Here is a 13,423-nt window from a genome sequence, read left to right on the forward strand (position 1 = left end):
GCAATAGATAATATATTCAATGTAATGTATGCTTCTCATTATGAGGTATTTGAATGAACTTGACGATTTGAATAAATAAAAGTATGAACTCGTCTCGAATAGCACAGTTAGGCATACCTTATAAAAGAATACCCAAGTATTTATGAAATAAGATTATTGATTTCCATAGAATATGGGAATTCATTATTGAGAAAAATACCAGGATTGGTCAAAAATTTACCTCACCGTTAGTTTGAATATTTATTTTTAAAATTGAGTCTCAATATTTTCATTGAATAAACAATTGCTTGCATTTTTATGCTGTATCTAATGTAAAACTCTTGTAATAGATTTTGGCTTTTCACTAACTTATCTATCTTGTTCAAGTCATTTGGCTATTTCTGCAGGCTTATCTGCTTGAATACACAGGATGGAATGGACTTTTCATTTCATGTTTACATTTTTATCTAAAAAGTGCGGATGTGAATAGTCTATCTTTTTTACTTTTGTGTTTTTTTTCCAATTTGCCAAAAAATTAAATGCAAGTATTCTATGATTTGAAAAAATACTTGTGACTCAAAATACAGGAAGTGATATAAAACAATTTTCTGAAGAGGGAAGATACATATAGATACTATCTGTTACAAATAGAAATGGAATATGGCCTCAGAAGTGGAACAGTATTCAATATCTATTACAGTCATCTCTTATGGATTACGATGTTCCTTTAGAAAACATTTCGGCAAACAAAACGTCTTAACAGAAAGCTCTATGGAAAATTGGTATTTGTCATCAACACAGACTTTTTCAAATGATCTGTTTTGCCGAGATTTTAATTTCAACGTATGAAAATAAATACTAATTGAATATTATCAATGAATAGAATCTCATTTGAGCCAACTCTGAAATTATTGATATGGGGAAACGAGAGCTCGATGCTCGCATAGCATAGAAACCCAACAAACAAAACGTATCCTGAAGAAGGTTGAAGCTTCGTTTCTGAACGAATTTGTATATGAAAGTTGAAAGTGAAACCTGTGACATTCAATGAATCCATTATTCAAACCGGAACTGTAATATTCTTCTTGATGAGCGCCAAACGGCGAAACGGCGATGTTAGGAAATGAATTATACTGAATCTTCAACTCCAATTTCACCTATTTATATCCCCTTCTACTTTGAGTCACACATTGAAGATTTTCTAAGTACATCAGAGTCAGTACTAGCGGAAATAGCGGAAAATGTTTTGGGAATGTTCCTTCTGATTTTCAGCAAAAGTAAATGGTTCATAAAACAAAATACCTAAACATTGTGCCATTGGAAATATAATCTTTGTCATCACGTATCATAATTCTCGTGCCATACTATTGTGTCATGTAGGTACCTTTATCAATAAAGCTAAACAGAGTATTGAATTTTACTAGTTTGGACTTCAATTGTCTAATATGATTCGAAATCTATATGAAATAATAAATAAAATTGAAATGAATAGTTGAAATATCAATTATATTAAGCAATAAAACGTGAAATGAAAATACAATAACACAAAATATTCATTGGAGTACAAAAATCGGAATCAAAAGAAAAATAGAAAATGGCTCAATAAGAAATGAAAAAACTGGGAAAATATACATAGGAATACATGACGAAAAACTCTTATGTGACAATCTGATGAAAAAATCGAAGAACATCAACAGAACCGGAACCAATAGAATGGGAATAACAAGGGAGGTCAAATATAGATACTGAAAACCAGCCATCGAAGGACATCTGAACAAATGCTACAGACAGTGAAACAAAAACATAGAGACAGCTTATCATGTTTTGTGTGAATGTGAAGCACTGAAAATAATGTGATAAACCAGGAAATGAATGTCATAGAAAATACACTAAGCCTATGAAGATTTGTTTTTCGAAGACTTGGAAAAAGTATGGGTCACAGAGCTCCCATGGAGGAAAATATGCATGTAGATCTGAGTAGAATAAAGATATGTTGAGCCTACGGGAATAATATGGATGAATTTACTTCTAAAATGAGCAACGTAAATGCAGTAGAATTGATCGCCACATAGATACAGAAAGAGCGATATAGGAGAAAGGGAACAAAATAAAACAAAAAACTCACAGTGAAGTGATTGACGAAAGAGATGATTTTTATCAAAAGATGAAGGATGATTTATAGAAAAAAATATGAGAAATGAATTGTTACTTGCCTTGGAAACTATAGCCGTACACGAAAAATAATCAATATCTGCTAAATGAGATTTTGAAATCAACAGAAAATAATCATTTTCAAAATTTCATGAATGAATTCCGAATTTCATACTAATACAAACCACAGTCTGATGGACCTACTATATATGACCATGAACCTAAACGTGAATTTCAGTGGGCATGATCCTAATAACAAGAATGTAAAATACTTGACCTCAGGTCTTGGAATTCATACACAAAAACTCATCGAAAACAAAATTCTTCGAATACCTAATTGGATTCGATTGATTGTGACGATTTTATAAATGAGTCACGTAACACTGACCTATCCCCCTTCATAGCAATTCGAGAAGAGAAAATAAAAAAAGAAATGAGCAACGGAATGCGACTTGTTATAGATGATATATTGGGTACCTACCTGTTCGAAATCAGGTTTTTGATTATAACTGTTGTTCAGTGCCTCAAGATTTAATGTATGCACGGTACGAACACGTATTAAAAAAGTGGGCAATCTAAATAAGATAATTACAATAGTTTGAGTATAGTTTTTACAGCATTTATCAATGAAAAAACTGAGGAATGACTACGCTTTCAGTGACAGGAATACGGATACAAATACAAGCTCTAACGGTATCAAGAGTCCTTATAGTCTAGTTCACAAGTGTCTTTCAGGCCAAACTTTTTCTCCGCCTTCGAAAAATATGAGCAAGGGGTCATTCGATTCGGAATAGTGTATAGATCAAAAAGGTTTGGTTTTTGCAAATATCTCAAAAAATATTTGAAATTTCTTGAATTTGAAAAATGATTCAAAAAGAAAAGGAAATCTCCCAAAAAAGTTCTATATCTCGGATCAATATTTATAACATTCCAGAAAGTTGAAAATTGAAAGACTTTATTAATCATTGAATTTTTTTATTACTATTGATTTGTTTTTTATGTTCAGATGCTACATGGAAATAATTTTAAAAAATGTTCAGGAACATTTCAGACAATTGTGGATCATTCCAGAGCATTCTCGAATGCTGTAATATGTTCTAAAAAATTGCGGACCATTCAAAATCTTTTGTATGGGTAGAGCTGACCATTGCAACTCAAACAAGATCCTTCGGTTTCACACAATTTACAGTTTTTTCTAACTTTTGTATGAAGGTGATTGACAATGTTTCATGATGAATTTCATTAGTTCGAACTTCTATTGTCTGAAATTATGTAAAATGATTTGAAATCTCTGAAACTAAAAAAGAAGAGTTAAAAATTAAAAATCGATTGTGTATACTAACAATCGGAACGTCGTGAAGTAACTTGGCTTGGAATCTCTTAACGTTTTAATTTTATTTTATTTTATGTTCAATTTGTTCCATTTTTACTTGTATTTTATTTCACTTATTATTTCATTTCAGGTTTTTTGCTCAATATAATTGCTTTTTTCAGGTATTTTTATTCTTCTTTAATTTTTAGTTCTTCTTTTTTAGTTTTTTCAGGAATTCATATAATATCAGACAATGAAAGTCCGAACTGACGAAATTCATTTTTTCTAACTATACTAGAAAATCTTATGTAAACTCCTTGAGCGAACCGGGTACCCAAGCTAGTGATTATTAATGATGATCTTTGATAAAATTAACTCAAACGAAAGTAAAGTTGGTCATGCCGCTTAAATTGATTTTTTGCGACATAGTTTTGATTTTACGGTACTTTCTAAGATACTAATTTGAACTGTATGATTAAAAAAGAATTGAAATGCGCTCAAAATGCTTGAGGCAACAAAATTATATTTTTGATAACCTGCTATATCTATAGACTAAGTAATGTTAAAGCAAGCAGACTTTCTGGTATGGCTATGTTACTTAGTTAAAATGTGATCAAATCCAAATTTCCGCCCTTTAACACGAGGATAGTAAAATATGATTTTTTAATAAATTGCCGAAGAATCAGCAGTAGACGCAATCAGCTAAGAATGACTTCTGCATTTGTCTGCCGGTATGATCTTGAGATTCGAGAGTAGAAAGGTCATCATTCCACCAAAGAGCAACCATTTCGATAGAATGTTTTGGATAGAGTCTACAGAGTTCGAAAAGAAAATCTCGATACTTCACTCGTTTTTCTTTCTCTTTTCGGACGATTTTCGCCTCACCGGTACCTGAAAACTCCACGTCTTCTTCCCTTGGTCGAAGAGAACTACATCAAGTTCATTAGCTCGTATGAGCCTGAGAGTGGCAAATGAATAGTTTCAATAGATTCAGCACTTCTCAATTCCCATAAAGGATTCAATATCCCCCGGAGTGTAGGTCAACTCTGGCGTTTCGTCAATACCGTAAAAGTACCATTAGAATAATTTGTATCAAAACTATTCTGCAAATATGTAGTCAAAATTCACACAAGCTTTAAAAAATCTTTGCGCAACCAACTCGTTTGTCATTGGCTAATTTTTTCAGCCTACTCTATTAGATATCTGCCCAGATATCTGCAGCTTTCGAAACATTGGTTTGATGATATTAGCATTATTATACATTGAGTTGTAACTGTTTATATTGGACCGATGGCAGCGTGAATAATGGCAACTTTCCTCTTGATATGTAATCGACACGGAATAAAAAAATTACCTCATTATTGAAATCACTTTCGATGTGAAAACATTCCACACGAAAATAAAAGAGAACGGTATTTCAACATTTTTGTCGAATAGTGGAATCGTAACCGAAATAGTTATTATCATCTGAACATGATTTTCCAAATCTTAATAATTCACTTCTATATAATTATTATGAGATCACTGTTGCGAATGTGTTCTACTTTCTAGTGGAGAGGAGCGGTTAATAGGGATGAAATGTGTATGTATCATTTAAATTTCTCGACAATTTGAAGAATTTTCAACCTGAATATTGAACCCCACATTTAGATACAGGCTCCAATAAATGATTTTCTGTGTTGTCACTTTCGCGACAAAATGATTAAATTTATTTGAAAAATGAACACTTCATTTCTACATGACTCTAAGAGGTATATTCGAATAAAGAAAATGATTACTGTACGGATTTAATTTCATTGATGATTCGAAAATTTAGACTTTGAAGTAAGTTATTCAAGTATCACTTTATCGGCCAATTTCATCACATATTTTGAACAGATGTTACAAAGCTTTTTGATATAGAGAAAATTCTAATTTAAAATTATTACAATTTTTTATTGTTTGCAGTGGATTTCCATTCCAGTTTATTTCTACTTCGAATCATTATTATGCTTTCGCGTTGGACGGTTCTGACCAGTTCTTATTCAATTATTCCTTGTGGAGTCTGATGAATTCACCAAGACCTCGCGGAAAACAGCGTTTGTTGGCAAATCACATACCTTAATACATTTGATTTTTCAGGATCATTTAGGTGTAAAAAATATGACCGACACTCAAAGAAAGCTCGTGCAGATTGGCAAACTTGTCAACCTTAGGACCTGTAAAACCCCTAAACATTGTGAATTTCATTAGTTCGGACTTCCATTGTCTGATATTATAGTCTGGGCTATAAGTTTAGATTCGTGTTAAATGGACATACTTTTAGTAAAATTAAGTGGTTAGGCTCATTCGATCCGGAATATTGTCTAGATCATTGTGAAAAAAAAGTAATTTAGTTCATAAAAAATTCTAAAAGTTATAAACAATTGAAAACCCTAAAAAGCAGTGTTCGGTTTTTTGTTTATAGTTCGTAAACTACAGATATTTTTGAATTTTCAAAAAGAGATCCTTGAAGAGGAGGAAATTTACTAAAAAACTCCCGAAACGGTATCTTCATTATTTATAATTTTAATTCAACGCTGAAAATAGCCGTCCGCGCGTCATTTTTAGGTTGAGCGCACGGCTTCTAAGCGAGTACGTAACTTGAAAATAATTTTTTAAGGTACTTAAAGTACTTCTTTGATTGGCGACTTGTTTATTTTGTGGAAATTCATGTTCACTGAGGATACACTACAAAAACACACTTTTGTCTATTTTCCACGATATTTCTTTATTGTTGACTAGTTTTGGCTATGAAGTTTTGAAAATGGTGTAATAGCCATGCATGAACATGCAATAATTTCATTAAAAAAATATAAGGACACGAGGTTAGAATACTATTGGTGAGTAGATATGATATTTATATAACTGAAAGCAGTTTTTCTTTCAAATACAAAATTTCAATCGTAATATTATTATCACATCAAGAATAATAAAGCAGTTAATTAATTTTATAAATTTTGTCTTTTCCTTCGTTTTCTAGGGGAGGAAGTTTTTGAAGTATTTGCAATATCTAGTTTTGGAAGTGAACGTTATTCGGGGGGTTTTCGATTTTTTGCTGTTCTTTCTCTTCTGCTTCATCTTCTTCTTCTGCTTCATCTTCTTCTTCTGCTTCATCTTCTTCTTCTTCTACTCCAGTCTCATTTGGCTCCATGTGTTCTTCAGATTCGGAGTCTGAATTTGCTCCGAAGATTCTGTGAATAATTTTTTGATAAGCTGACTTTTTTTTATTTTGTTGATCAGTGACCATGCCGTATTCAAAATCTTCATCTTCATCATCAGAGTCATTATTTTCATCTTCATCTCGATCATTAGTTTTCTCAACAATATCTGATGCATTTGTGCAATTTTCACCTTGGCAACCTTTGCATTCTCGCGTACATTTCATTCCAGCTTTCAATACAGCTGCAACTTTTGGTGCAGCCAGACATTGTGCAGCTGCAGTAAACAAGTTTCAGTAATTCTGATGGTGCCAGTGGTATCAAGCAAACACCTGAAATGAAATAACAGTGAAATAAAATATAAGTAAAAATAGAACAATTGAACAAAAATTAAATAAAAATAAAGAAATGAACAAGAAAAAAAATACAAAGTTAAGACATTCCAAGCCACGTTAATTCACGACGTTTCGATTGTTGGTATCTACAATCGTCTTCGGGTGATGACTGATTATAAATAATGGAGATACCGTTTCGGGAGTCGATTTTTTTTAGTAAATTTCCTCCTCTTCAAGGATTTTTTTTTCAAAATTCAAAAATAATTATAGTCTACGAACTATAAACAACAAAACCAAACACTGCTTTTCAGGGTCTTTAATTGTTTATAGCTTTCAGAATTTTTTATGAACTAATTTACTTTTTTTTCACAATGATCTAGACAATATTCCGGATCGAATGAGCCTATCCACTTAATTTTACTAAAAGTATGTCCATTCAACACGAATCTGAACTTATAGCCCAGACTATTATATAAAATGATTTTAAATCCCTGAAAGAATTATAAAACAAGAATATCGCAAAATAACAATTGTATTAAGCAAAATAACCCTGAAATGAAATAACAGTGAAATGAAATTCAAGTAAAAATAGAACAATGGAACAAAATATAAAAATATAAATAAAAAATTAAAAATTAGGATATTCTAAGCCAAGTTACTTCAATTAATTTTTAATTTGTTCATTTTAATTTTTTGTTCAATTGTCCTATTTCTACTTGTATTTCATTTCATTGTTATTTCATTTCAGGTTTTTTTTGCTTAATATAATTGTTATTTTCAGTAACTCTTTTTTAATTCTTCTTTTATTAATCCTTTCAGGGATTTCAAATCATTTTATATAATATCAGACAATGGAAGTCCGAACTAATGAAATTCATCATGAAACATTGTCAATCACCCTAAACTTTGTTACAATCGACGAAAAATAAAAGTGGTCTCATGAACCGGGAATAGAGCAATAATCCACTATATGGTTTAGGCTTTCGCGACCGAATTTTTCAGTGTCATTATTTTTCAGGTTTCAAGGCCGTCGATTTTTGGAATTCTTCCTGACGTTTCGAGGGCGCGAGCGTTTAGTTTCCTGAGTTAATCTCCGATGACTCGGATGATTCCGCTGACTCGGAGATTAACTCACTGTCGATTAGTCGTATTTTAGGCTATAGTGGAATTCGTGTCCTGGAAATTGGCAAATATATCGAATGAAAATGATGACGTTTTTTCAAAACTTTCGCCTTTACCGGAAGTTCCAACTTCCTTAATTTTAATTTAACACCCTGTATATTTTCACATCTTTTAATATTTGGCATAATTCTATTGAGAGTTTATGTAATATACGTTACACCATTCTCGTGATATTTGTTTACTCAAAAAAAAGGTTTTCGGCTCTCGAGTGATTTCCCAATGAAATTCAAAAGTTTGAGAGAATATATGAATAAGCCATTCCTGATTCATTAAAATACTTCATTAAATCGTCTTGTAAGAGTAACGTTTTCAAAATTTTATACAAGGTGTTCGGGATCGATGACTAATTCAGAAACATTGGCCAAAACTGAGGTTTTTTTTTTTCGAAAAGAACACCCTGCATTTCAGGATGTTTTGAAATTCCGAGATGATTTTGACTCATTTTCATAAAATATCCCCTATATTGAAAATCAACCGTTTACGAGATATTTCAGTTTTTCTGGAAGAAATAAAACATGTGTATTTTATCATAAAAATACGGGCTACGGAATGCTTCATTTCGAATGGTTCCAGAAAGTTCAACAAAGAAGTTTAATCGCCGGCATTCCTTAATTCTTCCAGGCATTCCTTAATTCTCTTCATCAAATTGTTATTTACTTATAGTACGACTGATTTCATCGGCATTTAGGGTATATTGGTAGGAGTACTTTATCTTTTAATTTTATGAGAGAATTACTCGAGAGCTGAATACCTAGTTTTTCTGAGTAAACAGATGAATATTTCGAGAACGGTTAATTTTTGGTAAAGGTATTCAAAAATGTGAAAATATATAGGGTGTTACATTTGAATTAAGGACTCGGTATCAACTTTCGGTAAAACCAGAAGTGTAAGTAGGAAATTATTTCGATAAAGCATATCGAAAAAACTTTTTTGCCAATTGTGAGGATCATAAATCCTATTATTTTCCAAAAAAACGGCTAACCAACAATCATCCCTCTGTACCCTGTAGATACTGTTCCTTTTGAAGTCAGTTTCTATGAGATGTAGATGTAGATGTAGACAATATGACATTTTAAGAGACTCCAATCATTTTCCAAATGACAAAAAAAATGAAAAAAAATTCTCTGAAATAGTTGTCAGAATTTGGAAAACATATCTCTTTCTATGGATTTAAATAAGTTTAATAGTTCAAAACTGGATGTATCATTTATTCATCTTTAAAATTAGAAATCACATATCAGAGAAGCATTCTGAGACGATTTGGAAAAAACCATTTCCGTACAAATATAGGGTATAACACTGAAAAGCGTTTCTCGCACCAGTAGACCAGATAAAGACGCTGGATCATCATAACGCAAAAAATAATATATCGTTATTCCAATTACTCACTGAATTAAAGTGACTGTTTCTAATAATCTTGCTCCTTAAGCTGCGTTCTAGCACGAAGTAATCTTGTTGACACTTATTTCATAACGGTTCGCTGTTATGTGTCTTTATGATTTATTGCTAGAAAAATACAGAAGAATCTGTAACAATCGGTATATTAAACGGCATCGGTATTGCTTGATGCCATGGCCCGTGGAAAATTTTTATAAGGAATATATATTACCGCTATAAAGATGAGCAGAATGATTGAAGAATAATTACTCCCAATTGGGAGTATTAAAAAGTGGGTCACATCTTGAATACTATATTATGATTATCAAGAAATAAAGGATGCTTCGAAATGAAAATATTTCAAAAAAAGGAAGTTGGACTTTGTATATAACGCGAGTATCAATATCGAAATTATCACGAACATATGACAAGTTATATATATATTTGATAATTCATTGAAACTGAAGACTGTATCGCGGACAGATACCAGACATACCAGATAATGGATATTTCGAAATGGAATTTCGAAACATTCCTCTTTCCCAACTACCTGCACAGTAGGTTCTGGTAAATACCTGCAGAAAAACAATTACTTCCTCAGCTAATACCATGCTGGATATTGAATTATATCTGACAGACATTCATGCAAAATACCCAGAGGTTATGCAAGATACCCAGATGTTTCTCGTTCATCTAGCAGCAGAACCATGATGAAATTATTCAAGAAGATCACCTGCAGACACTGGTTTCGAGGTATTACCTCTCGTCAGTACAGAAAAGATTCTACCCAGAAGCAAAGTGCTTAGCCCCAAGTGTGGACGAAACTTCCCTGCTGGGGGCGGGGCAGAAATACCTCGAAATTGAATGTTTCGAAATTTCATTTCGAAATATTCATTCAGTTTTGATTTCTGTTGAAATGTTGGTACATGGGATGTGGTTTCGGTTTGTTAAACCATTTTCAAGTAAAGTGTCAGTTTACTTAGAGAACAGTTAATTTATCCTAGACTCAATATGAATTTCTATAAAGTGAAGAGGCTATCAATCAAACAAATTTTTGTTAACGAGATTATTAGATACCAAAATGAACAATGAAATCTAAATGATTATCTTATTCGTATCCGCTAGGATGTGAATGAGAATACGAGTAGCTAACAGATTCGAATGAGATTAGTTGAGAATTACCCCCCTCTCCTGAACATCAAGGCTACAAAACTGTCACTTACACTGTTTGAACATTTTAACTGTTCGAGTCATTTTGAGAATACGCCTAAACATTATATCTGAGAGAGGAAATAAAACTATACCATTTCTTTTGGTAAAAGTGCGATTATAGTATTTAACTTGTTGGTTAATTTTGAGTCTGTTTCGGCAGCGCTTCAGTTCAATTTGGATTCATCGACGTATAAGGTATAGTTTTCTCTATCGATCAATATATACCACAACACAGTAGAATAAAAAATATTCATCGAGATATAGAGCTACAAAAACATATGTGAATATTTAGTAAAGTCATCGGAAACAATTGAACATGATTCATTGATATATTCAACAACAGGAACTGATATACTATTCTGGGCTCAAATCTTGGTATTATCTTTTTTATTCGATTGCCTCCAAAGTTTTTCAACATATGAAAATACCTAAAATCTGAACCTTTATTGAAACAAGCAAAAAACCTTCGTCTTCACTCCTATTCTCGTAATAACTCCTAATAAACATTTCTGTCGTGTATTATTTCGATCTCTCTTAATCTTTCACAATAAATAAAAAAGCTTATTGGACGTGAGCATACCTTGAAGATAAACCCACTTAGAACTCAATCCGTTGTTTGGGGAATTTCTCAAGAATTTATATAATCTTCTTTCGTTCAAATCGTTCAGACCCACGAAAATATTAGGCGATTAGTCTGACTGGGAATCTGGTATGTACGGATTGTCTGACGTCATATATAATATTTCATCGACTTATCTGTTCGCCACCATCCTTTCAGTAGTTCATATATCGTAAGAGGCGTTTTATCTGAAATTTCGGCAGTTTTATTGTATTTAGCACTGGTCTCCACATGTTATGATTATTCCTGGAGATTTATGTACCTATAATTATTTTGTTTAATGCACTTAGTGTTGAATGAGTACTGAATGATAGTAAAAGAAGGCTTTGAGTGGATTCTTTAAAATTACCTAACAATATATCTGTCATTTTGAATAGTAGTACTCAAAAATTTCAAATACTTTTATGAACTTTATTTGGGTATCCTCACCTTTCAGAACCTGAGAAAACATAAAAATTTTAATGGAGAACAAAAAATTGCATTCATGAGATAACTTGTTTTTGTGGTAAAAGGTATATTGGTGAAACTTCGAGACCAATAAAAATGCGTGAGAATGAACATCCACATTACATCATAAATAGACAATCAACAGGATCAAAATTGTCAGAACACATTTTGATATCACACGGTAAACATTGAGTTGAATGGAACAAGACAAGAATAATTACCAATGAACCCCACTCTAAGAAACGTAAATCCAAAGAATTAACGTATATTGTCATATCTGTAGAGAAGTGTATTTTGAACAGCTCCTAAGTAACAGATCATAGTTAGCTAAACTACTTGATGAAAAATCTGGATAGTGGCAAAATTGTAATAGTGGTCTCAGAAGTACCCAGCCCAACAAAGAAAACACCAAAATGTTTGGAAAAAAATGTATTTATTTCTCAACATAACTCCTTGCACCGCTATACAGTTTTCCAGCAACGTTCAATAAATTCGATGCCGTTTTTATAATAAAAACTGTCTAGTAGCCAAAATCTTTGACCACTGGAAAATCTTTGACGACTGGGTCATTTTTTCGAATTCGGGATCAGAAAATAGTCCGAGGGGCCTATATCTGGCAAATAGGGTCCATGAGGTAGTAATTCAAACTTTAATTCGTTAATTTTGGTTATTTCAATAATTAATTCTTGAGCTAGTGCATTGTCTTGGTGAAACAACATTTTTGTAAGCCAAATGCAGCCGTTTTTTGGTCACAGTGGCCTTGTGACGTCATTTATGACTATTGCGTCACCTGTTATGACCAGTTAAGAAGCCTACATCCGTTTATTTCCACCCTCCAAATTTCATTATTATAAGTATACCCGTTCCAAAGATACGAGGGGGGGAGGGGACTTTTGACTAGCACTGTATATCCTAACATATAGATTTTTTTGACAGGAGTTGATGGACAATCTCCATCAGGCTGCCGTTTCCCAGGTGCCCCAGCCCACTCGTCAGTGGTGTTTTCGGATGAGGATTTGGGCCCCGGGGCTGTGGCAACCTACTCTTGTGAGAGAGGTTTCGAGTTATTAGGTCCTTCGAGAAGAATTTGCGAAAATGGCTTGTGGATGCCAGAAGGAATACCATTTTGTGGTGAGTAAAATTTTGAGGTAAATGTGGTTCAAAAGTCCGCGAATTGTTTTTTCTCAGGTTACCATAAATGATTCTTCATTACCATAACTTTAGTAAAATAGTGTGAGTGGTATAACTGTTAGGAAAGAAAAATAATATTTTGTGTAGAATGGTCAGAATTGATTAAATCAATTTTCTTTTTTTCAATCAATTGACACTATGGTCACAATCATCTCCAGCTGATGTAAATTTGTTCGACAAAATATGCAAGAGAGCATCATCAGGAGATCACGGATACTAACTAATTCCTACGATACATCAATACTTGATATGCATTTAGTCGAAACATTACCTTACATAATGAGAGTCAATTAATTAATTTCATTTTTTTTTTATTGTAAATACGTTAGTGTGAACAACGAGCTGTTAGGAATGGGACCGTCATCGCCATTCACAGATCTCATTACACATGTATTCTTCGATTTTTAAACTTCAGAACAAGTTTTCAGACACCTTCAAA

General features: G+C 32.6%; 1 protein-coding gene across 2 annotated transcripts in view; it reads left to right on the forward strand.

Annotated features, from left to right (window-relative positions):
• LOC111503801 (uncharacterized) overlaps positions 1-13,423 on the forward strand; it is a 169,400-nt gene that overhangs the window by 5,225 nt on the left and 150,752 nt on the right. The window contains exons 1-2 of one of the 2 annotated variants that reach the window (XM_074175800.1): positions 10,780-10,922; positions 12,730-12,924. In XM_074175800.1, the coding sequence (XP_074031901.1) occupies positions 12,900-12,924 (25 nt within the window). In that variant the 5' untranslated portion in view covers positions 10,780-10,922; positions 12,730-12,899. Of the gene's footprint in view, positions 1-10,779; positions 10,923-12,729; positions 12,925-13,423 lie in introns of those variants that run through there. The other variant, XM_074175799.1, reaches the window with a different exon arrangement.

Source organism: Leptinotarsa decemlineata, unplaced genomic scaffold, assembly GCF_025532065.1.
Source record: "Leptinotarsa decemlineata unplaced genomic scaffold, Ldec_3_MD MMD2_tig00001344_RagTag_RagTag, whole genome shotgun sequence".
Lineage (NCBI taxonomy): Eukaryota > Metazoa > Arthropoda > Insecta > Coleoptera > Chrysomelidae > Leptinotarsa > Leptinotarsa decemlineata.